The sequence below is a fragment of the Engystomops pustulosus genome, chromosome 4, assembly GCF_040894005.1.
Source record: "Engystomops pustulosus chromosome 4, aEngPut4.maternal, whole genome shotgun sequence".
Classification (NCBI taxonomy): Eukaryota; Metazoa; Chordata; class Amphibia; order Anura; family Leptodactylidae; genus Engystomops; species Engystomops pustulosus.
The window spans coordinates 151,121,947-151,148,924 of record NC_092414.1 but is presented as its reverse complement, the minus strand read 5'-3'; the positions used below and the strand labels follow the sequence as shown (position 1 = coordinate 151,148,924).

The 26,978-nt window shown below is 37.0% G+C and overlaps 1 protein-coding gene across 2 annotated transcripts in view; it reads left to right on the top strand.

Annotated features, from left to right (window-relative positions):
• The first annotated feature begins 211 nt into the window (after positions 1–211).
• The window catches only part of LOC140127418 (neuronal acetylcholine receptor subunit alpha-7), a 144,261-nt gene continuing 117,494 nt past the window's right edge, over positions 212–26,978 (top strand). The window contains exons 1-2 of one of the 2 annotated variants that reach the window (XM_072148094.1): positions 212–741; positions 951–1,090. In XM_072148094.1, the coding sequence (XP_072004195.1) occupies positions 687–741; positions 951–1,090 (195 nt within the window). In that variant the 5' untranslated portion in view covers positions 212–686. Of the gene's footprint in view, positions 742–950; positions 1,091–26,978 lie in introns of those variants that run through there. The other variant, XM_072148095.1, reaches the window with a different exon arrangement.

The following is a 26,978-nucleotide window of genomic DNA, read 5'->3' as shown; positions in this document are numbered from 1 at the left end:
GAAATCTTTGTCTTTTCCTCCTTGCTCCTTAGCATAATCATCTGTATACACTTGTATCCTAACTATTGCATTAAAATTCTAGTCATCGTGCATTGATTCCCAAATCTAATTTACTACTTTTGACACTGCTCTAAAAATACTGTAGCAGAGAGTGCAGATATTTATAGCTAGGAACACATTGCCACTTCGCTGGATGTGTCTTAATGACATGCTCAGCAGTGAATGGGTTAATACTCACACCAGATCTGGGCTGCTGCTCTGCCTCCTCCTTGCCAGCTATAAAATACAATGCAATGAACAGAGCTCAGACTGAGAGAGGATCACAAGTCACAAGCTTCACGTGGAGCCCATCTGAATGGAGCCATTGCTTCCTGACAAGTGCCAGTACTGAGCCCAGGGGGAGTTATCAGCAGCAGCTGGGAACTATTGGGATCCCCCTATAAAATAGATGCAGTGCATGCCTAAATATGAAGACAATCCCTGGATTTCCATCTTCAGTGAGGTCTCATACACAGGGGCTGTGATACTTTAGTAGTCGCCACCTCCACAGCCTGAGCCTTGATGCAGCCAGAGAGCTGATCTTCTGCATCCAGCAGCATCCAGGACACTGCTTATTGTCATCGAATCATAAACTTTTCCCCCTCGGCTGGGAATCTGAAGACCTCCACGACTTACGATCGCATACGATGGGAGCTGGAGAGATCCAATTGTGGATGATTATATCAGTATGCTTGATACATGGTAAATTGTTCCCACCATTACCCTGCATTTCACCTTATTTCATAACCCCATCTCTGTGAATACGTCCCAGTCCAGGGCTATGTACACGATGAGCTGATCACTGTTTACAAGCCACATGCTATCACTAGAGTAGGTCCCTGTACTGTCCATGTTACTGTATATTGACGTCCTGTACTAAGTGCTGATCATGCTCTTCTCTTGGTTTGAAGTGTCCCTGCAAGGAGAATTCCAGAGAAAGCTCTACAAGGAATTACTGAAGAATTATAATCCGTTAGAGAGGCCGGTGGCTAATGACTCTCATCCACTCACCGTCTACTTTGGAATGAATTTGATGCAGATCATGGATGTGGTGAGTGCTGCTGAATATATGTGCCTGTGCATTGCTGGGGTGGAATAAATGCATCTGGGGTCAGATGAGGACAATATTGCAAATTATGATTACAATGCAGCACCTGTTGACCATGTACTATGTTTGTATTTGGGGGGCAGATACAATATACATACTGTTAAGCGCTATAGCTAGAAGACTGTTTCACCCACTTTTAAACAATTGTTGAACATTTGCTTGGACTTCTATGGGAATACAAAACCATTGCGAAGTGTTTATTTGACAAAAGTCCCATCACTTTTGACTTAATTCATCCAACATTTAAAAACAATATTACCATAAAAATTACTGTAAATAAGTTAGATCAGTTAGCCTTGTATAATGTTAAAGGGGATTTCAAGATATCTCATAGACACTGGATAGGACAAAAGAGCTAGATCTGTCTAAAATGTTCCCCATGAGCCCAAGAATAGGGGTCCTGCATTACCAGTGCTAATGTAGCAGATTATCAAATATGCGCTGCAATGTCATTCTTCAGTAGTCCATTAAAGAAGAATGGAACATCGATGTGCATGTGACCTGCACCTCCATTTTATATGGTTTCCATTCTTCTAAATGTCCGGGTCCCAACTGCTGGACCACCCAAATCACTTTGGATAAAAGGATAACTTGCAATTAACATAATGGGGCAGATTTACTTACCCGGTCCGTTCGCGATCCAGCGGCGCGTTCTCTGCACTGGATTCGGGTCCGGCCGGGATTCATCAAAGCAGTTCCTCCGACGTCCACCAGGTGGCGCTGCTGCGCTGAAGTCCGCTGGAATGCCTCGAAATACACCGGCCTATCCAGGATGAAGGTGAGTGAAATTTTCGCGACACAATTTTTTTTTTAAATGCGGCGGTTTTTCCGAATACGTCGGGTTTTCGTTCGGCCACGCCCCCCGTTTTCCGCCGCGTGCATACCGGCGCCGATGCGCCAAATTCCTATCGCGTGCGCCAAAAACCCAGGGCAATTCAGGTACAATCGGCGCAAATCGGAAATATTCGGGTAACACGTCGGGAAAACGCGAATCGGGCCCTTAGTAAATGACCCCCAATGTCTCTTAAATGAATTACATTGTGCTTCTTTTTAGATGAATGAGTCACAGATAAAGAGATTTCTTATATGTCCTAAATTCAAAAAATAGTTGCTATAAGTTATTGACCTGATCTTTTAAAATGATAGGACATCTACCATGCCCTTTTTGGTAGATTAAATATTAACACTGCTGGGTACTTAATCTACCACAAAAGACATGGTAGAGTTCCTCTAAGGATTGATGGAGCCAAATCAACCAGAACCTGGCACTTTGGTAGATGCCACATTCTAAAGGGAACTGTCATCAATAATGAAGCTTGTTTACCTTGAGATTTAGGAGATATTGCCCCTACAATGACCCTGGGGTCAGAAGTAAGGAAAACTGTCATTAAATAACAAGCACCAGAACTTTTGTTGGGTTAGCAGACGTTAAAGCAGCAATTTAATGATGTTGGTCACTACCTTTTCTGCAATCACAGTAAAGCAAGGACTAAAAAAAAGATGTACAAAGTGGAATCTGAGAGAATAAAGTAACCTTAATCATAACGCCATAAAAATCCTCTTCAATTGCTGATATCTTGAACCCTATTTTTTTTGTTATAAAAATAATGCAGTGTGCCAAAATATGCCATCATTTTATGATTGATAGGGGTTCCTATATAATGCTGATATTAATGCAGAACTCTCACACATTGTTAATCAAATACATTTTTTTAATATTCAAAACAATGTTATAAGGTATTCTCACTTTTACTATTAATAGTTTCTGCAAAATATTTTTACAATTTCCTGGTATCTTTACTATTATGTAATATTTTATTGATCTTACTTCAATGTATGTTGTTCACTATCAATGCCTTTAACATGTGCACAACAAAGTACGGATGATTTCCCATTTTTTCTTGTGTTGCTATGCTTCATATATTTAAAATGTTGTTTGACATTGCTAGATTGCTGCTTGTTTGGAGAGTTTGAAGTCTACATGACAGGTCCAACTTTCTAAACATGGATGCTAATAAGCGCAACAACAGAGAAAGTGGAAGGTGCAAGCTAACTCAAGAGACATTTATCTGAGGCAAGGAGGCATGTGGTCTATGAGAGGTCCAAAAGAATAAAGGGCAATTGCCTGAGCATAGGCTACAGTGGTCAGTATACATATAGTAACTACCTGCAACTATTTAAAGGAAAGGCAAGATTACCTGGTAAAAACCTGGTAAAAATAATAAATATTTAATAAAAAGGAACACAAGAAAGTATATTCAATAAAAAACATTTAAAAATATACACAGAAGATGAAGCCAAAGTAAGACTGTACCACTCCACATCTGCCATACCAGATAGTATGTTGGTCAATGTATATAAATGTTCACTATGGAGAAACATAAAAGTCTAGCATACCCAAAACATCACACAAACTTGTCGAAGTGCAGATAAAAATCAATATGATCATCAATAGTAACAATCTACATTATGAAAACAGACACAAATCACAAATCCTATCTACCCCCCTAAAAAAGTATTTAGCTAGAATGGCATAAAACTATGTAATAAATAAAAATACATCAATAGCAAAAGATCTGTGAAATCCCAGTGTCTTTTATGGCAAAGTCATCACACAAGCATACCATGCTATGCCCACTTACTATAGCAACTAAAGTAAACATTCAATTCAATAAAATGGCCCAAATTTATCAGTAATGCCATTTGCCTGACTAATGTACACATTATTAAAGACTTGTGCACGATCTTCAATAATCTGGCGCAGTTTGCACACGCTGATCAAGCTTAATCACACCTGTTTTTTTTTGTGCACTCAGTTTTTTACGGGTGTTCACGTCAATTATGTCAGACTTTCATCCTAAATGCGGCGCCCGGTGCAAGTTTGCACCGGAATGTCCCTTTAGGTGCAGATTTTTTTGTCACGGTAGACACACTGCAGCTGCAACACAAAACTGGCGTAAAGACTTCAGAAATACATGCCCAAGCAGTTTGAACATGTATCTACACAGGTAAACTGGCACAGTCAGTTTTATAAATCTGGGCCAATGTGTGATTTAAAATATAAAAAAAAGTCTGCATGGATACTAATTAGTGGTTGTACAGAGAAGTTGCATATGTAGGAATTATGTGGCCACTTCATTGCTACAAATGTAGCATCAGTTAGCAGTATAATAACAATTAAATGATCACTGACCCAGAAATCCTCACTTTTTTACATACTGGTTTACATTTTTACATTTTTTTTCCTCTTTCTACTTTGTGTTGAATGACCATTGATCTCCTTATTTTATTATCCAGTACATATTAAATGATGCATATATCAGATCTTTATTATGGAGATAAAAATAAAAAATACATTTATATATGAAATATTTAGACACAGGATCTCCAAGCATAGATTAAAGTTTTCTTATGAATTAGATGGCTGCACTGAGTCATCAAAGCTAGAAGAATTTTATATTTCCAAAGCAGAGTTTACTATTCAATTGGATCAATGGTAGAGCAGGGAAAGTATATTGAACATACACATAAAAGTCAAGTTAGAGCGATGATTTACGTAATAATAACCATAATAAAAATATATAAGACAAAAGGTAACCACGTTTTAAATTGATAAAGAAACAAACCATAACATTTTTATGGGGAGGGGGCTTCTGGGTTGTAATGTGACTAAAGAGAACCATTAAAATTGCATCTCTCTGTGTCCAGTATCTCCACAGTGAAAATTTGAGTTTCCAGGTATAAAAATGTATCTCTAGGTCCTAAGGAGGATTAATCTTATATTTGTATCTGATATTGTGTTTCTTAAATATTTTTTAATGTTGACACCATGTATGTGCTTCCCAACATTTAGGGCTCAATTACAAAAAGTTTTTTTTATGCAATTGGTGGTTCATCCATCCAGTCATATAGTCTTGTTTGAACTGAAACTTGGAGGTGGGATTTATCATTTTTTTTCTTCTTTTTCTTAGTATGAATATGTCTCACATTTTTGAGCAGTTGAGAATTTGCTAATTTTTTGTGATTTCCCCTTCTTTGCACTGCAACTCATTGTGAACAAGTCCAAGCAGACCAAGTGTCAAAGAGGGCAAATGTAACCCTTTTTATTTATCACTAGAATGTAACTTTTATTATTGGTTAAAAATTGTTTAGGTGTTCCATATCCAAAAGTGCTTGTCAGCTAGGGATCAACTTTGGGCTTGTTTGTCAAGTTCAACAGTGTTAGTGATGGTAGTGTTAGCTTTGTCATTCAAGTAGGGTTGTACGGTGTACATGATTGAGGTAATTGAAGGTAGTATATTCCTCACCTTTGCATCACACCTCCAAGCAAGACTCACTGTATTTATTTTATAATTCCAGATGTTTAATCACATGTTTGTTGTATGAGTATCTGCAACTTTTTATAAAGTTGTAAAATATGTTCAAATCTCGATTAGTCTCAGGTGGTGACCTTGGCATGAAGAATTAGGACAAGTAACTTTGTGACATTTAAAAAAAAAAAAAGTCTCTTGCAGCATGTGTTGGCTGAACAGTTCTGGTTGTCAGCGTTCAGGCTGGACGTTCCAGCCATCACACACTGGGGCTCATTTACTTAGGGTTGCACGGTGCATTTTTGTCGGACTGTGCATGTTCTTCATGGCTAAAACGGCTTGCACAGGTATTTAAGAAGTGTGTGCGCTGGGATTGTGTTGCATGTGACCCTTTTGTAATGCAACTACGCTGTCTTCCAATGCGACACAAATTAGGAAGCGTGCTATCGGAAGGTCCGACTGATTCAAATTGAGTGCTGTATTTAACTTTCAAATTGTGTTGCACTCCCTATGTTAAAGGTGCACCACAAAAATGATGGTGAACTCTGCCAGACTAGTGTGGGGAAGCAACAGATTCATGATTTCATGCACACTAATTAGTGAATCGCCGCACGCAGCATTATAGATGGAAATGCACTTTTAGTGAACTCAAGTGACCTTGTAAGTAAATGGGGCAGATTTATCAAGCAGTCCGAAAGTCAGAATATTTCCAGTTGCCCATGGCAACCAATCACAGCTCAGCTTTCATTTCACCAGTGCTCATGAATATTTTAAAGGGGACCTGTGATTGGTTGCCATGGGCAATTGGAAATATTCTGACTTTCAGACTGCTTGATAAATCTGCCCCAATGTGTCCCACTGTGAGTGTGATGCAAGTTGTACACGTCACACTTTCAAGTGTGTAAAGGGCCTATAAGGCACAGATCCAATTTAGCACAAGGAAAATTTACCAAAGACAAATTGGACTAATAAACAAGACAAAAAACTAGACTAACAGAAAAAATAGAAAGAGAAAAAAATAAGTCTCCCCTTTGTAGTGTTTGATATTGTTGATATAAGTTTGGCTTCTATATGTATCAAACAAATGCAGAATGCACAATGTAAGGAATGGTTTGATTTGATGCAAAGGAAAAGCTTAGCAAAAGCTGTTATTTGGGGGTGGTGGGCTTGTTTGATTTATCTTAGAGTCTGATAAATCTGGCATATGAGTGTTTTTTTTAGAAAGTTGCACAAAAGTAGCGGATACTTGAGCAACCACTTCTAAAGTTTTTCCTATGCCAACAGGGGATGAAGTCATTGCGCAAAAATGTGCTACTTTTTTGAATGTTAACATTTAGATTCTAAACATATAAAAGGCTAGATCTTCTCTTATAAAAGACTATTCATGGTCACAGTCATGGCTTCTACTAAAAATGTATAAATACATAGTTGGGGTTGTATTTATGTCTCCATCTCACATTGCACACATTGGGGCACATTTACTTACCCGGCCTGGAGGAGATCCCGAAAGTGCATTGTCCGACGACAATGCATTGTGTCGGGATTCAAGAAGATTGTGCGCCTGACTTGTCGCTTCCCCGCTCAGGTCCGCCGGAGTTCAACTTCTTCCTCCCGGTTCATGTAAGTGCTTGGCTTGCGACACAATTTTGAAGTTAAATCCCGCATTTTGTCGCAAGAAGGCTTGCGTGGTCCAATGTCCCTAAACCTTCCTCTGTGGGATTATAAAGCTATGTTTCATATTCCACTATGACTTAATACAGTCAAAAAGAATATATTATATTATGTTCTAAATGTTCTTCTGCTGACCAATTCATGGATATGACATATTATGTACCTACAAATACATTTCCCTTGTATAAAAAAATTCTCCTGCCCTGAGAGACTATTTAAAAAGTGCCAAATCCCAGAAGTGGTTATGACACTAGTAAACAATTTGTAAGAGTAGTTTACAATGTGCTCCTGGTTACTACTGATAAGTATGACCATCATTTTTTGGCATGCGCTCATACAAATAGCAGAATTCTGATTACTGAACTTGTACAGGCATACACAGAGATGGATATTAAAGATCTGCCTAGTGTCTGTATGGTGTAGTTTCCTAGTAAGGTATCAAAAACGCTAGATCTTATTTAATTAGATTGAATTACACTTATGATGACATCACAACCAGATGTTTCTTGTTTCTAAACATTATTCTTATTTGCTGTGAATTCTTGCGTGTCTCAATTTTCTAGAGCTTTTATATGTGTAGTTACTACATTACTTCCATGTATTATTTATTGTCTGTAATTCAATATAATAATTGAGTCAAGATCTTTTCAGGGTACTGTGGGAGTAGTTTATGTATTAATCATGTTATGGTATTATACACTTCCTGCTAGTACGTGTAAGCATATTTTTTCTTTCTGACATTTTATTGGATCAGTTATAGTGCAAGCTTCAAATAACCTTTGGTATGTATAACACCCATTTATATTCTATGTCAAAGCCAATGCACAGTATATCTTCTCAATACAAGTCAAATTCGACAAAAATCCACATGCATAACGAAGTTTAGTGTTCCAAATTCATGTCCTATACAGACTACCACTTTAGTCTTCAAGTATGTTTACTATAGAAGGTTTTTAATATAAGGTTTTTATAAGTCCTGGTCTATATTGGAACTGATCCGTTCTTCCTGCTTGCATTATAGAGCAGTCTTTGACCACCATAGATAACTTTCTATAGGTTTTGCTATAATTGTAAGCAATTGTAAAAGTATTATTATTATTTAACCCATAAAACTGAACGGTAGACATTAATGTACAAAAAGAAGCATCTGGTATCAGGAAATCCTGGAAAACTAGAAAGAAAAGGGTGACCTAGTCATAACTGAAGTGGAAAGAGAATTGTCAGAGAGTAGCGATCCTTAACAATTATAACATTCAGGACCTTAGGAAAGCTGGATTGCTTCAGCCTGCTATTGATCAACACATTACACTGAGCTTTCTGAACTGTCCAGACAGAAGTAATCAACCGGAGTTCATACACAGCAGCTGGGGGATGGTGCAGTGATTGATTACTTCTGCCTGTCAGGCACAACACAGTGATTACATAATTCTCTGGAGCAATGCATACTTAATGTGAGAGGAGAAGCGCTGGAGCAGCTACAGGAGCTACAGAGCCTCATTATCATAATTTTCAGCTCAGGGATTAAACAAGTTATTTGCCTGCATCAGTGTAGCTACCACATTCTCAAGGTATGTTTGCTTCATAATGCATGAAATGAAATGGTAGATTTCCTTTAAGTCTCAGTTCAGGCTTTAGGGCATAATACATTATACATTTTATTGTTGGCAATGTTTAATATGCAATTTACTGTGTGGTATTTTTACGCAGATACCAATTAGGTGTCCTTTATTTTACTTAATATTTTTGAGTTTATAAAGCATTTAAAAAACTTTTTTGGACTATTTTTTCCCTAAGAATATTGAACTTTGTCATAGGGCAACATTGGGGTGTCAGCTACTCGCAAACCTCCTAAATGTTGCTGTTGCTTTTTATTTTAGCATTCTAGTGCTTAAGCTGATGATATCCCATTTAATTCCAACCTCAATCATCTCCGTTGTGCAGAACTTTGTCTGCATTCAACATTTTTTAACCTGTTGACTAACAATTATCCTGGAAAGATAATGAATGAAACCAGCTTCATGAAGTTTGTCATCTGAAGCCTGCAGAGCTTAACAGCAACTTTTAATAGACCCACATTTATGAAGCAGTCTGCACCAATATAACTGCTTGCACATGCATTTATGACTTTTTTCCGGCAGTATTGTATTGTGGCTGCACTGTGTCTGTGCACCTAAAGGGGCACCACATTTATGTCAGCAAGTCCTACAAAATTGTGGCACATGACCGTTAGAATGAGTGCACAAGAAAAAAAACGTTACTCAGTTGCACTCTGCACACTAGTGAAGCTAACTAAATGTAGTGCAGTTAGCCTCACTATTCATAAATGTTGGACAAAAGGTGAATATGTTACCTATGAAATTGTTACCGTTTTTATGTATTAACCCCTTAAGGACGGAGGGTTTTCCGGCTCATTTCTCGCTCTCCAACTTCAAAAATCCATAACTTTTTCATTTTTCCGTGTACAGACCTGTGTGAGGGCTTATTTTGTGCGTAACAAATTTTACTTTCCCGTAATGTTATTTATTTTAACATGCCGTGTACTGCGAAGCTGAAAAAAAATTCCAAATGTGGAAAAATTGAAAAAAAACCGCACGTGCGTCACGTTCTTGTGGGCTCAGTTTTTACGACTTTCACTCTTCGCTCCAAATAACATGCCTACTTTATTCTTTGGTTCGGTGCGATCGCGGTGATACCAAATTTATATAGGTTTTATTGTGTTTTAATACATTTTCAAAAATTAAACGAATGTGTACAAAAAAAAAAAAAAATTTTTTGCCATCTTCTGACGCTAATAACTTTTTTATACTTTGGCGCACGGAAATGTGTGAGGGGTCATTTTTTGCGACATGAGGCGACGTTTTCATTGCTACCATTTTGAGGTCTGTGCGACATTTTGATCATTTTTTATTTCATTTTTTATGTTATGTAAAAAGGTGTAAAAGTCGCATTTCGGACATTTGGGCGCCATTTCCCGCCTCGGAGGTCACCGCCGGCCGTAACCGTTTTTATATTTTGATAGATCGGGCATTTTGGGACGCGGCGATACCTAATATGTCTGTGATTTTTACTGTTTGTTATGTTTTATATCCGTTCTAGGGAAAGGGGGGTGATTTGAACTTTTAATATTTTATTAATTTTTTTTATTTTTTAAACTTTTTTTTTTCTTTTTTTTTTCACTATTTTTTAGACCATCTAGGGTACAATAACCCTAGATGATCAGATCGCTCCTACCATATACTGCAATACTACAGTATTGCAATATATGGCGTTTTTGCAGGTCTTACATTACAATGAGCCACTGGCTCATTGTAACGAACCTGCATAAACCATGTAGCCTCGTGTCAAGAGAAGACCCGAGGCTACCATGGTAACCGATCGCCGCCCCCCGATGACGTTCGGGGGCGTGGCGATCGAAAAAAAGATGGCGGCGCCCGCGCGCCGCCGTCTTTTAAACGCCGCCCGCGACTTTGCGGGCGGCGTTTAGAGGGTTAATAGCCGCGATCGGTGCAAGCACCGACCGCGGTTATTAGCGGTGGGGGTTTTGTGCAAAATGCAAAAACCCCCACCTCTGTATGAAGAGGACTCAGCCCGTGAGCCCTCTTCATACTTCCCTTATACCTCTGCGCCGTAGAGCTACGGCGCAGAGCGTTAAGGGGTTAAGTAACAAACAGTAATTTTATTTTTCTCCAGAGTACAGTACATATTGTGGATGAAGAAGTCTTCCATTTTTCTAAAAGCAGTGAATTAAAAATTGACTTTTTCACTTGTCTGACCCCTTTATAATTGGTATAATTGCAGTGACCCCCGTCATGATAACTACTCTTAAGGACTGTCCTCAAAGTGTCTCAAAATTGTCACTGTTGTGCCAAATTTACTACTTTTTTCAAACCTACTTCACTATAACTTCAAACAATTTACTCCAGACAATGAGCTGTTTTGCACCAACATGCATTTCTTAAAGTCCGATTTCTGAAGTGCAACTCTGCAAAGGGTTGCGCATTTTGAAGAGTTGCAAATTTAGGTGCAAATCCACTTCAGTATCCCAGTGGTACAGAACAAAAATGTTCGAAAAAGTTGCATTTTTTTACTAAATTATTTGAAACTTTTTTCATCAGAAAGTCCCAAATTCACTTCAGATGTTAATTCATCTGAAAATGAAACTAACTTTAACAAGCTGTGTAAGCTACGTTATTAAATATAACATTCCAAAAAACTCTAGTAAGATATCTGCCTAATGAAAATTCAGAACCAGTGTACCCAAAATTCAGTGTCTTGTCTAATGGAGACAAGATTTTCTCACATTTTAACTTTCTAACTTTGGTGCTTGAATTAATTGTGCTCTTCCAACTTTTGTCTGTGTTATTTAGTTTTATTTTTAAGATTTAGCTAACTGTTGACTTACTAGGGGCTATAACGTAATCTCCTTCTCACAACTACTTTGTTGTTATATGTGGTTCCTTGCTGATGGCATATGACTAGATAACACCTGTGGCCAGTGCCAGCACAGACCATGTGTGGTAACAGCGGAGGAGGGGGAAGAGTTAAATGCCAAACATCTTGCTGAAGTTTTGGTTCAGAGATCCAGACCTGTTATGTTCACCATGGACCTGAACATTGAGGGTTTGGGCCTACTTTTCATCTGATGCCTATGATTTTAGTTTAACCAGAAAGACTAAGCCTAATAATAATTTTAAAAATTCTCTGCTATAGAAAACATTTGAGAGATTTATTCTTGAGCAGTTATTTCAAAAGTTATTTTTAAGGCAAATGCTTGACCACACATAAGACAATAGAACTATGAAGTCAATTTTCATACCTTATGCAAAACATTTTTTAAAGTGTTTGTGCATTTATCAACTAAATATTGTAACTAGAGATGAGCGAGCATACTCGTCCGAGCTTGATGCTCGTTCGAGCATTAGCGTACTCGAAACGGCTCGTTGCTCGGACGAGTATTTCGCCTGCTCGAGAACGAGCTTTCACTCAAGGATCATTTAAGTGAAAAACACAGTGAAGAACACAGTGAACACAGGATCATATAAGGATCCTTAAGGATCATTTAAGTGAAGAACATAGTGAACACAGTGAAGAACACATTGCAGATGTTTCCATACATCTGCTAACTTATCAGAAGACATGAGTGCCTAAAGGTGTTCTTCACAATAGTATGTGAAGAACAATATGTGTGAAGAACACATTGCAGATGTTTAACACGGGTCATTCTCCTTTTTGAAGTTCCACGAATTATCCATTGAATAAAAAAAAACAAAGAAACAGGACTGACTTCCTTTTTTGTCAATAAAATGACACATTTTATTGGTCCCCTTGGTCCCCTTGAAAAATGCTCAAGTCTCCCATTGACTTCAATGGGGTTCATTATTCGAAACGAGCACTCGAGCATCGGGAAAAGTTCGACTCGAGTAACGAGTACGCGAGCATTTTAGTGCTCGCTCATCTCTATTTGTAACTTTTCCTATAGATTGGATAGCAGATGGGGCGCCGTGCTATTGTGAATGGCATGTACTGCTTTCTGTATGTTACTTGACATAGAAAAATATCCAAGAGACTTTTAGTGGTGAGTAACTTTTATCTCACCTTTACAATTCTTTTTTTGGCAACTTCTGTAAAGCTTTACTTTCCTAGAGATTTGCAATTAATTAGCTTAGGTTACATTATAGCATTTTTAATTGCTTTAAAGTTTAGAATTTATTTTTCAATATTAGGCATTATCCCGTTTGCTATTGAAAAAGTTTTGCATAGAAATATTTAAATAAAAAAATATCAAACTCTTGTACTATATTTCTGCTTAGACTTTACAGCTAAATTGGAACATGTAGTATTCACCGGTGCTTGAAATCCACCTCCAATTGACAGATTACTGAGAGAGGAGGTGTATGCATGCCTTGCATCAGCGAATAAGAAAGTACAACCATCAAAAGGTCACGCATGAAATTTATGCTACTTTGGGTGCATGCACATTTTTAAAGGCTTTGTATTAAGTAACATTTCCAGTTCCATTGACATGATATTTTACACTGACTGCAATGCCCAGTTCTTTTGAAAGAAAAGTAGTTCCGCTCAGCTGGTGGGACCAGCAAAACTACTGAATAATTCATGCAGTGCCCAATGACATTGCTTCTTAATGCGATACTGATGTTACAACGCAGCTGTAGCTATAAGGGTCCAACTTGGAAAATCAGTAACCGTAGTAGAAATAACCAATATTTCATATATAATGTACTAAAATTACTATACATTTGCTGGGAAATTAACTTTTAAGTTGTTTATGCTTGACCAACTTTTATGGTGTCAGTGGTTGTGCCACCTTTTTTTTTTATTGCCCCGGATAGTTGGATAGAGGGTGTAACAAAAAGAAAGGGACCGTGAAATACACATCAGATCAAAAAACGAAAAATATAGATGTCAAATATTTTTCAAAAATCTATCCAATGATACCAAACTTGGCCCCCTCTCCACCATCTTTGAAGTCTTAAAAGGAAAAGCTTTCAAATCACATTGATTTAAACAAGGTCTTTTTCAATTTTGGTGACAGTCACTGTAATTGCCAAAAATAAAAATCTGTGCAAAAATGTTGAAAACTGAGATATTTAGATAAATACACATCTGATCCAAAATCTGCAAATAGACATATTCCATTTTTTTTCTAAAAGCTAGCCAATGTTACCAAATTCAAGCACTTACTACAGAGCATTCTATATTTGAAAACTTTGGGGCAGATTTATCAAGCTGTCCAAAAGTCAGAATATTCTTAGTTGACCATGGCAACCAATCACAGCTCTTCTTTAATATATTCATGAGCACTGGTAAAATGAAAGCTAAGCATTTTATAAGAGTTATGATGAATGTAGTTTCTACATTAAAAATAGTTTCCCTCTACCTCACCACAGGAAAATACAGCATCAACCTGTATAATTGGTTAGATTTTTAAGAAATATTTGTCATCTTTTTTTTGTTTTTTGATCTGATGTGCATTTCTCAAGATATCCCCATTTTTGCAAATTTTTTTTACTCATTTTGATTTTTGCAGTTACAGTGCCATCTGTCAATTAAAATGACTTGAAGTGTAGAACAAATCAATTACATTTTTCCTGGGGGCTTATGCAACTCGCTTCATCTTGGGCTACAATGTGGGTACAACAGACCACCATTCTCCTGATCCATGGGGAGAGCCCCACAATAAGCATGTTCACCAATATCCTGTGGATAGAGGCCAACCAGTGGATGCAGAACCCTGATCATTAACCTGATCATTTATGCTAATGATAATTGAGTTCCTTTGATAACAGGGTTCATGGAATAACCCCTTAATCAGTACTGTCTTCCTTTAATCTTTAATATACTGTCTATTCTTGTCCGGTTGCACACTTATACTTTTTGAATAAAATCCTTATGGTTGGCTGAGAACAGTTATTTATACACATCAACATGGCATTTGCATAGTAATAATGTCATGGATGAACATTGTCACCTTTCATGTGTATGGTAACAATTACTAACAATATGTGACAAGCCAATTCAAAATGTAAAGGGAATGGGGAGGGCCTATTAATGATGCCATTTTCAGTTTACCTTAGCGGTTTACTGGAAATATCTGATTCAACCCATATGATCAAAGCTTCTCTAAAACCTACATTTTTTATGATGCATTTAGTTATAGTACCATGCAAAGAAAATATTATTACTGTTATTGCTGCATGTATACACATAAATGACTTATCAGTTTGTATAAGCTTATAATATTTTGCATTGGAGGCCATTTACAGTATGTACAACTTAACTGGCATCGCTGCACATGCCCTGTACTCTGTAGTAGTCTGCATTTGTGCAGTAAAAAAGTGAGGGAAATGCTTTTTCTGGCCTGTTGGCAAATGTTACAGATTTTCAGTTTTTGGTGACTTTGAACATTCTCAAAGATCTTCTTGCAGAAAAGTTAAAACAGAAAAGCTTACTGTGTAGGATCCTATTGCAGACGAATACAGTTCTGCTTCCAGCTATATATTTATCCTGGTAACAGGACTGCTTTAATTAACTCCAATACATTAAAATGCCCTTTAAAAAGTGCTTGTTAATCCTGTTTGCTAGGGTTATTTATTTATGGCGTGTTATAAATATCTGGAAAATGCTATTAATTGATAAACAAGGCAGTTTCTGCTTTTTTAAATTACACTTTAGCTTCCTGCCTGGGAATTGACCACAAGTACATTTGTAATTCTAATTAAAATGTTTCATGAAGAGCTTTACACAGTGTTCTGCCCACCACATATTGAAATAAAACAAAGTCAAAGCAGAAATGTCTTCCTCAGATGAATGTGAACCCTGTATTGTTCAATCTGAACTGTTATATGTGCTCATAATGGTGGAAAATATAAAATGTGTTTAACGATAAAAACAGATTATTAGAGGGTTCTGGTTGCAACCTTTTGGTGTACACATTTTATGAATTAACTGTCCTTGTAGCTGTCACTTTCTGTGAATGGGTAGTCATTGTGATAAATATTGATATTTGATACTGCTTGTTAAATCATCCTAAAGCTTCCCTTAACTTGTGGTCTAAAAAAGAACATTGATCCTTGGGGTTATGATTAGAGTATGATGAGCTGCTGGATATAGAATGACTGGTATTACTTTCTAATGAAATGAAGTAATGGGATTGCAAAATCCAACAAATAATGGGGGACATGAGCTGTAGATTTCATTTATAGAAAATTTTATTTTAGATGGAGATGTATTCCAGCCTTATATGTTTGCATCATTTAAATAAAGAGCCTTTTGAATATATTCTTTGTTACGATACTCTATTGTTACTACTATTTAATATACTTAGCAATACTCCGCTTAGACACTATGGGGGTCATTTATCATTGCCTTTCAAATGGAAAATTGTCGGAATTTATATTCCCCTTGCTGCTCCTCTTGCACCTTATTTATGAAGTGTGAGTGCCACTATTTTGGTGGTTTTCCAACACTCACAACTTTGTGTTGCCGCTTTGGAATCCTACACTTTTCTCAGGTTTCTATTTTTCCTACTGGTTTTGTGGCACAATTTTTGGCGCACCAGTAGAGCAGCTAAAAGCTGGTCTAGGGAGTTCTATTTCAACTTCATAAATGTGGAGAAGGTTCTTAATCTTTTGGTTAGTGCTCCAAATCATTAATCACACTGAAAATTATAGAACATTTCCAGCGACACCCTGCACCGAAATTAATAAATGTCCGCCTATGTATAGGTCAGAGTGAGTACTAATGTTATACTATATGCTTAATAATGCTGAATACAGCTCCAATTTTATTTTTGTTCAGAAGCACAATGTGTAAGGATCCCTTGGGGGTTCTCTATGGTTGTCACATAGACGCCTACACTGTAAGTACATGCGCAGTAGAGAACTAGATCCTCACCAGTGCTGATACCTTTGAACTGGAAGTGATGTTTCATTAGAGAACGGTGATGGCACAAAGAATGAGATAATGATGTAAATCTATGGAATAGACACCCCCTCAAGGCTGGTAGTTAGATCCCATGCACCCCTAAGAAGCTAACCATGTCGGGGAGGAGGGAAAGTTAGGTCAGTTAGGCTGTTTTTAATGAGCAATCTTGTGGCCAATAATTTTTACAATTGGTACTGCAGACCACCTCTGATGTATGGTTAATAATAATAATCTGGAAATAATGATCTAATGAATAAGGAGAGACCTAGTAGTTGAAACCTCAATTGGTCCCCACAGTAATAAAAACCATTTGCAAATATTACAGAATTCCATAAAAACAAATGCTTTATAGAAAATATGGGAGAATCTTTGAATTGTAACTGACTCCATCCTATATTTGAAACTTTTGCATTTGAGAAGTGAAACATTTATGTTAATGCTAAAACACTTATATAAAATCCTGACACTGAATTGTATTTTTAAAAATCACAAACGGGCACAACACTGAACCTTTTTTTTGCAATGCAGAATAGAAGTTACATCTTATATACGCTCTGTTAACCGGAATGTTAACTGTAAAGTGAGTTTATGAAACTTACAATTCTTTATTGATACTGTGTATCTTATATTTTTGAGTAAGGTTAGTTTATTATAAGTTTATAACATGGTAACTATATATTTATACAGTTTGTGACCAGCGAAATGCGCAATGGGGTGTCCGGAATCATCCACTAGACTAAACAAGTATGAGACTTGTTTACTATATATACTTGAGATATTTTATGTGCTACTTATCAATCTATCTATCTGTCTATATATCAAGAACATGCATTATATATGAAGAGTTACATGATGTTGAAACTATTTAGAAAGTTTTGACTGCTTTATCTGGTTTGGGTTCATATGATATAGGAGTTTGTTCCTGAATATTTATGGCAGGTGTCTCCCAAGTATAACTTGAGAATTGCATTTGACTTTGAATATATTTGTATATGTCTGGGGCATATTTGAAATAAAATAATTTTAACAGATACCCGATTGTGTTAGAAGCCTACTTTTTACTGACGGCTGTGCTTATATCCTCTGTGATATTTATTATTGGATTTCCTATCTTTTATGTTTTAAGTATAAAATTACAATCACTATTTTGTCCATGGATAAAAGCAACTTATTTATTGCAATGTTCTCTTTCGTCCCTGAAAGGCATAAAATTCTGTTAAATTTGGGGAAGAGCACTTTCAATTTAAAAATGTTTTATTTTCCAGAGGACAAAAAATAAACCCTTTAATCTTAGTAACTTTCTGTAATATCGCAAACAATTTTCTTTTTGTTCAACTTTTGTTCATTCTAATGGACTTCAAAAATCAAAGGAAATATTTAGCTTGGATATTTGCAGTCTGGCCAATGAATTGTAGTCTGGGTTATAAGAGAAATGGGTATTGTTTTCATTTCAAGCTGCATTTAGGTTGTATCAGTGGATGAGCTGCGTATAAAACTTAATGTTGTCTGTACTGTAAAGTAAGTAAAACAAAAATAAAAAAAAATTCACATAAAAGTTTTTTTTTTATATATAAGCTTCTACTGTATTTCTAAATAAAGTGGTCAATTGTAAATGTTACTAACTAATACATTCAGATTTTTTTTCTATAATAATCTTCCCTTACTGACATTGCTTGAAGCTCAAGTGTGAAAACCCATCTACTTCCCTGTTTCCCCAAAAATACCCCCCCCTGAAAATAAGACCTAGGGCAATTTTTTTTAAAGCTTACAAATATAAGGCCTCCCCTAAAAATAAGACCTAGCGGCCGTCATTGCTACTGCTCCCCCCACACCATACATTATTTTTAGTAGATCATTTAGATACTGCAAGAGGTTGTGACATGTGTGTAGAATTCATGGGATAAAATCACGGACTGTTGTGCTGAAAATGCTACCAGCAGCTACCCGGACAAAAAGGGGTTATTTAGGTAAAGTGCTAAACATGAGAGACTGGGGACAATGGTTCAAGAAATCACAAGAAATTCAACATAGAATTTGGTAGGTTAGGAGAGTTGTAAGGATGTAAGAACATTTTTGACATAATGGTCCTTAAGTAAAAAATCTATCTTTTTGCGCGTAAATACAAGAATTAAAAATGTAACAGATATTGCTATACATGGACAGAGAATAACAAGACTTTATCAATGGAATTCAGAATGTTATGCTGATGTATTTGATAAATGTTGATTTTTTGTTTAACAATAATTGTGAATTCTTGTTAGTAGAAAAATCCCCTGAAGATAAGACCTAGTGCATCTTTAGGAGCAAAAATTAATATAAGTCTTATTTTCTGGGAAATAGGGTATGTGTTCTCTATTTATATGACCAGGGCAACTATTACTTCTGTTACACCCCTAAATTCTCTAATTTGGTGAATTAAAGTGGTTGCCCGGAATAATGATTTTTTTAAAATTAAAATAACCAAAACACCATGGCTGCCTTAATCCTCTTCTGTGGTCCATTGTGGCACTTTGGTTTCTATTTGTACATAAAGACTGCGGCAATGAACCACCTAACCTCTGTAGACTCACTGGCCTCAGCTGTGTTTGGCTAAAGCAAGTATTATGTTGCCATGGTAGTACCTGTGCTTCATTTAAATAAATATTATTATTATTTAGAAGTATCCTACTGTAGCAAAAATCCTTGTGAAGGAAACCGTGACCCCTGCAGGGTACGCAAGGTCACTTCGTTATCTTTTTTAGACACTCCCAGAACGCAAGGGTTCTGAGAGACGTAGAAAGTGATTTAAAGTTGTCCATACAACCTCCGGATATGGCACAACAATAAATCACAACACTAAATGGCTATAAGACTCCTTTCACTAGCCTCATTGAAACAGAACATTATCAACCCAATGAAGCTGCCATCAGTTCTCCTTCTCAAGGATTATTGGATCTGGGTGGATCACACTGATACACTGGTCCACTGTGATCCCCTGAAGATAACAAATCTATGTTAGATAACACTTTAGCTAGCTCCATTATGCTAATTGGGATGAGGCTAGGGGGAAGAGGGGGATTTTAGTAGTATAAGGCCCTCTGGCCATATATATCACAGTCCTAACAAACATAAGCTACCTAGCAGCATGGTAGATTTCCTTTAAGTTATGGCACTGTTTATCAAAGCCCATTAAGGCAAAGAAAAAAATCTGTTACACAAAGTTTAGCGTTTCCTAAGCAAATCCTAATTCTTTTTAACTCAAAGGCAAGCAAGTTGAATGTTACATTTGTGTTTTTGTCTTCTGCTCTCAGGCTGAGAAGGCTCAGAGTTTGATCACAGTGTACCAAATTTATAAAGGTTTTATTGTGTTTTAATAGATTTAAAAAAAATTAAACGATCTGTAGGAAAAACAGTTTTTTTGTTTTGCCATCTCCTGACGTTAACTTTTTCATACTTTGGTATATGGATCTGTGTAAGGTGCCATTTTTGGGGGGATTAGCTGACATTCTCTATCCTACCATTTTGGGCACTGCATGACATTTGGATCACTTTTTATTACATTCTTTTATTAAATATATTGCAAAATGATGCACATGTGGGTGCTATTTTCCGTTAAGGGGTTCAAGCCAGTAATAACCATTGTTCTATTATAATACATGGAGACTTTTGGGACTTGGTGATACCTAAAAAGTTTAGGAATTTATTTGTTTATTTAATTTTATATCAGTTCTAGAGAAAGGGGCTGATTTGAACTGTAAGTTTTTTTATTTATTTAGTTTTTTAAATTTTTTTCTTTTTACTATTTTTCAGACCCCCTCCTTCCTTGGGTACTTTAACCCTTGTTTGTCTGGTTGTTCCTACCATATGCTGCAATGCTACTGCAGTATGGAGAAATTGCTAAAGATTTGTAAAACTGTGCCACTGGCACACTGTTACAAGTCTGCAGCAATTACAAGTCCTAGAGTCTTATAACGACTCCAGGCTGTCATGGCAAGTGATCAACACTCCCTGATGATGTCATGAAAAGCGATGATCAAAGCCCATATAACTCCCAACTGTTGACTGCCGCTGGTAGCTTTGTTGGTGGCAATCAAAGGGTGCTAGCACTGATCACAGGTGTTACCGGTGGCTGCAATATGCAGAAAACACCCAGCTAGTAAGGAGAGGGGTCAGCCAGTGAGCCCTGTACATAGTCCCGTAACAGCCGTGTGATGTACTAATTTGTTAGAGGGATTAAAAATAAGAATCCCCTCTTTCAGATCTCATCAGGTTATAGTTCTGTGAGCTATAGAATACAGGAAGTTAAATAGTAGGCAGGAACTGGATATTTATCTATAGCTCTAAATTCTTTTTGTATATTAGTTATATATTTAAAAAAATAAATTATTATTTATAATATTTTTAAATATTTTAGAAAACTTAATTTAATTCCCTCTTTTCCCACTAGGGGACATCCACTTGCGATACCTTGTGCATTGTTATAATACAATGTGCAATGTTTCAGACAGTCAGCCTATTAGACCCAGCATCTTTTTTTCGATGATACATTTTAGATGTATATAAATAGGGTAATATGTAATGTTATGGCTGTCATTGTGGAATAAATTGTGAATGTGTAAACCTCCTTGGTTAGCGTGGTCAGTTCTGGTATAATATCTGTGGTTTCTATGCATACTTCACTGTATGCTTTACGTGTAATGACCATTTTAATCAATGTAGACAAGGTCAGTTGCTTATTGACTATACAGTCAATCCAAGATAAAGGCAATAAATGTTTTTGCAAATTACTACTGGAAATGACAAATTGCAAGATAGTTTACAATGTGTTGTGCTCCAGTGAGGTTAATTGGCTTTTTTTTATTTCTTTTTTGTCATGATAATTGGATGTAAAATAAAAAAAAACTAATTGAATCTATACAAAAGATTAATATGTGTGTGTCCATGTTTCTTAACTTTGTAATAATTAACTGTACATGATGTGTTTTCTATCTGCATCTATCTACATGTTCAGATTAGGTTGCCAGTTTTTCTCTAAATCAGTTTTTTTTTCTGTGAGTTTCATTTTTGATCCTTGATACTAATGAAGGTGTTAGTCTGAAACTTGTATCCTCACATGGTTCTCTTATAAGAAACAATGCAGCTTGGATGATGTACCTGGGAAGCCTAGACATCAGTTTCTATGGTGGGAAGAAATGAGAGCAGGTATCCTGTAGAGTACAAAGAAAAAACAGTAGTGTATCAAAGTGCCTGCTGGATATGTTTGCGGCTCTGGGGTCTATAGTTTCACTCCCACAACTGTGCACTATTTTACTGTACAAGTCTTTTGGAAAAATAGTTTAAAATAGTTAAACTTTAGGGGAGAGAGTTGTGCCATGTTTCAGATGCACAAAAAAATCATCCTGAAAGGGATATTCCAACGAAGACAAGATTCTTAATAATAAATAATAATAAATACTCAGGATAACAAAATAACAAATTCTCTAATTCACTGTAACTAACAAAAATACAGCAGAAGTCTAAATCAGAAGGGTCATGCAGGACAGATTGCTCTCCTTTCTGATGCTGAGGTGAGCTCCTCTCTGCATCGGCAACTCCCCTTGCATTCCAAGATGAGCTCAAACACATACACACACACACACACACTTTCTGCCAGCAAGCAACAGTGTAAGGAGACTTACTCTACAAGCTACAAGATACAATGAATGACATTGTATGTTATATGCATTTCATGGATCTTATCATCTCTGATTTGTCTCATCTCTATTTCTATGTGTCAGATACTTCTGAACATTCAGAAGCTGAATGAAAGTGTATACAAACCTATATCCTGATAATCTAACCACAATGTCAGCACACAGAACTAGAGGAATCATAAAGTGTCTGGTTAGAGATTCCGCGCCCATACCCTGGAAACTTACAATGACCATCACTGAGTGATAGGAGCTAAAACAGCAATAAAAATGAGTAAAATTGTAAAGAATGGGGTTGAAAATGATTTTTGTCGCTGACACCCCCTGCCACACGAGTAATGCATTACTGTCTACTTTTCATTAATTTTTTTACATGCCAGTCAAAGATGCCCAGTAAGGATCCCAATCAGTAATAGAACAATTATACATTACAGTGCATTTATCAGCAGCTCCTGTGGGTAAGTGGCGAACACCATGCTTCAGCCTTCAAGTCACTAGCAATCAGGATGGCAACTACTAGGAGCAGAGTTCTACTGACCATGCACACATGACTTTGCTTTTGCAGCATGAATTGGCTGGGCAATGCTTGGACAAGGAGGCAGGAGGAGGATCATGCATCATCACATCATCACAGGCAGCCGGAGTACTGGTAATACCACCCCACATAGGTGCCAGGCACAATACCTTAAATATTTATCACCTACTTTTATTATCAGCTACAGTCCCCTTTTTCCATTTTTCATTAATAAATTATATATACCAGCATTTGTACACAGATACTTATGTGTATACACATGCTTATTCAATTACATACAATTTATTTTAGATATGTATCCAAATACATTATGTGTACACAGACATTTCACAAACTTTTCACTTCTTTTACACATATATACTTATAATTCTGCAGGATGGTAGGGTGTAGCTGAGGTATGACAGGACTGACAAACTTTACACAGGCTGCAGAGATTCCTCTCGCAATCGGTCCAGTCACTGTCTGCAGTGTGTGAGGAGGTGGAGAAGGGGCACTGACTTTAACTAACAGACACTGTTAAGTTAAGTGCACTGACCATGAATTATGTTTACTTTAGTTTTAGTATGATTTAGTATGATTAGTTTTCCTGGCTGCTGCTTGTCCCTTCTTCTCTGTAGCTTGATGCATGGTGCCTGTCATCACTGGGTAATGTACCACTGGCAGGAAGCCCCTACATAATGAATGCAGCTCACCAACTTAGTGTCCTTCTGTTGGCTCCAGTTCTCTTTCTTCACCTCCACTAACAGAGTGACTTTTCCTAATTTTTCTACCCCATGGTGGGCTGATGCGTCTCTGTACCTTACTGAGGATGATCTATAATGCCAGGAGGTAGGACCAGCTAAGATTCTTCCTGTTCACATTTCCCAGCTGCCTGCAGTACTAAATAATCAGAAAGCAGAGCAGGAAATAGGGGAGGCACCAGCAATCACACACACTGCTGAAAGGAGGCCGGGGACTGGCAGGCGGTACCTCTTCTCTTTCTCTTTCTTCCTGCTCCTGGCGATATCAGATCTGCTGTGTGCCACACTGCCGCCCCCCTTAGGAATCTGCAATCTGCCGCCTGCCTCAGAGCTGATGCGGCCCTGACTCAATGAAAGGAGTGAAATGCTTCTTTTCAAAGCCTTTTTTTCTTAGAAAACAAGGGCCTAAGAAGCTTAAAAAAAAGATCCTGACAGAGGAGGCACACACCAGCATGTATGTTTGCTTGGCTTACAACCCCTCATCCAGGTGCTAGATGTTCTTTAACAATCGCATGAACTGGGTAATTTTGTGGTTAAACCCCAGTTACAATGCTTATGCTGTTACCAATACATGTAATCCTGTTCATCACAACATATGACATAAATGGCAACAATGGAGGATATGTAACAATTGCATGTAGTGGTAGAGTGGCTAACCCCAGCACCAACAGTACTGTTGCAATCTTGGTATCCCAGACCAAAATGGGTAAAAAGGGGTAAATGTTCAGAGATGTGCAGCATCAGACATAACTACTTTAATCACATTATAGATACAATTTTATGAAATGCTATCCATCCTGATGCATAGTGTTGCACAAAAACTCTTTAATGTAAATGTATAGTAGTTTTACTTGCAGATCATTATACTCCCACTTATAGGAAAAGACAACCGTGTGGCTAAACTGGGAAGCTACTTTTGGATTGAAATGCTGATTCTTTTGTAAAGCAGAGAAATGTGATCTTATTCGATTAGACAACTTGAAATATCTTGACTGTGCACTTTACAAAAATGGGTAGAACAATTTTAGTCCCTAAATAGTTATGACCTTTAAAACGGCAAGAATCGTTCACTTATCTCTACAAAAATAAGTGAGCAGAGAGTTGTCATATGTAGATGTCCTACTGGACTATCCCACTGCATAATAGGAGCTCAAATAAGTTGCTAAGGAATGTCACCAAATTTATCAAGTTCTCCGGAAGCTTTACGGAAGGCTCCACCATGCATAATTTTGCATATGGTCCCAACAAATCCCACTGTTACTTATTATTTATTAAAATACAACTGGCAATTTCTGAATTGAGTTTGGTAGCTCCTAAATAACCCACAAGTAACATTGTGTGGGACACTTTTTAAGCTTTTCACATACATCTTCTGTTTCCAGGTGATCTGTTGTTTTAGAGAATTTTAGGTTTCTATCCTTACAAAAATTTGCAAGGGATGGGAATCATTGCGTAGAGGTTCAATATTTGTGGTGTGAAAAAAAGTTGGAAAGCGCAAATATAGTGTAGCAGGTTAAGTGATACCAAGACAGTAGATAAATACAACTAGGTGCTCACCTTGAAAGGTTGTGTCATAAGCCACAACCAACTTGTTGTGCTTTTGTAGACTAAATCCACAGGGCTGTTCTTGGGGAACCCACAGTCTCCTGACCAGTGTGTATGTTGCAGATAGAAATTTGTAAGCATATAGCTTGTGTTTGAAAAAATTCAGTTCGGCGCCCGTTTCTGGATTTTCAACTTTTTTATGGTTTATGAATGATTAAAAAACCAAGTAAAAATAAAATATCAATAAAATCACAGTAAAATTCTATTGTTGTTTGGGATACGCGTTTTGTACCCGTACCGGGACCATTGCTATGGGTACATCGGTACGGGTACGAAACATGTCTTCCAAACAACAATAGAATTTTACTGTGATTTTATTAATAGTTTATTTTTACTTGTTTTTTTAAATCATAAACAATTTAAAAAAGTAGAAAATCCTGAAACTTGCGTCGAACGGAATTTATATCTGTGTAGAGGTTCAGTGGTAGACAGAACAGAAGGAAAAAAAAGGGTTCACTAGCAGGAGAGACCCCTGCCATGATGCACTGACAAGGCAATTTTGAAGAAATATAAGAAAAAAAAGTGTCCCTTAAATGGCATATAGCTGGAAAACAATATCCAGGTATGTCTGAAAAGCTTACACAGTGTTTTTCCTATAGGTGGTTGGGACCTGGTTGACTTCATTTCAATGTTTGTTGAAAATATAAGCAATGACTAGACTGATATGTCCATTTCTGTAATCTTTACTGAGTGTGCACATTGCTGTACAGCCCTTTTAAATGTACTTACTGATAATTTATGGCTTGATGTTTTCTACTTCGACTTTTCTTTTCAGACTTAAGCTCAAATTATATGCATATGTAAGATGAAGGTGACGGCAGAGAATGAATGTGTCACCATAGACAACTATTAATCACTGTCTGTATCTTATTACTGTCAACAGCTAGCTCAGTATTCAGACTCTTTCTTCCTTATCTGTGCTTTGTGGCTCAGTCATTTACATACATACTAAAGGAATTCCCAAAATCTGAAAAGTGCTATTGTCACTGTATAGCCTACAGGATACTTTTCTTTATTATCAGTTTGGGTTCAATGCAGCTATAGTACTTCCACCTTCTTTCTTCCATGATCACAGGGTGCTAGGTAACTTCTGGAGCTGTTTGGCACATCCAAATCAGCTGTATTGCACCTCACAGGGTGAAAATGGGTTATGCAGTAGAAGTAAATGGGCATCCAGGGACAACACTTTGAAAAACGGTTGCTGGGATTCACTCTTGAAATTCTTTCATTTTTTTTTACATGGAACACTGATGCAACGCTTTCATTGAAAGGACAATCCGATCTAAATTGCAAAACAAATAAAAGCTGAATAAAAATTGAAGTTATAAATCATAGTGCCAGGACTACTCTTCACATGTCTTTACAGTATGCTTAATTTTCTGTAAGCACTGCAAAAAGTTATAAAAATATTCTAAAATCATTGATAGTCCCTAACTTTTATATAACAGCAACATAAAGTGAGGTGAAGAAAACAAAAACAAGCATTTACTATGGGATTTCCAAAAAGTAAATTTGGGCCCCCAAAGCTGGAAAGACATTTGTATAACAGAGTACAAAGCTGTTTGCATACAACAGTGCCTCCACATAGTCTACAGTGTCAGCACTTCTCCTCAACAAAGACCGGGCTAACTTCCATCTATAGCATAGCACCTCAAAGCAGGTTAACCCACTTTCAGCTTTGGGACATTGAATTTTATTTTATCAAACTTGAAAAGTCTATGAAGTAAATTCAGATATAAAAGTGTTAAATGCTATGACAGTTTTCTGGCGTAGAAGCAGTGAAATAATTGCAAATTTTTGACAAAGCAAGGTGGAACATGTGTTGTGTGGTGGGGTCTGTGTTAACCTGTATATACT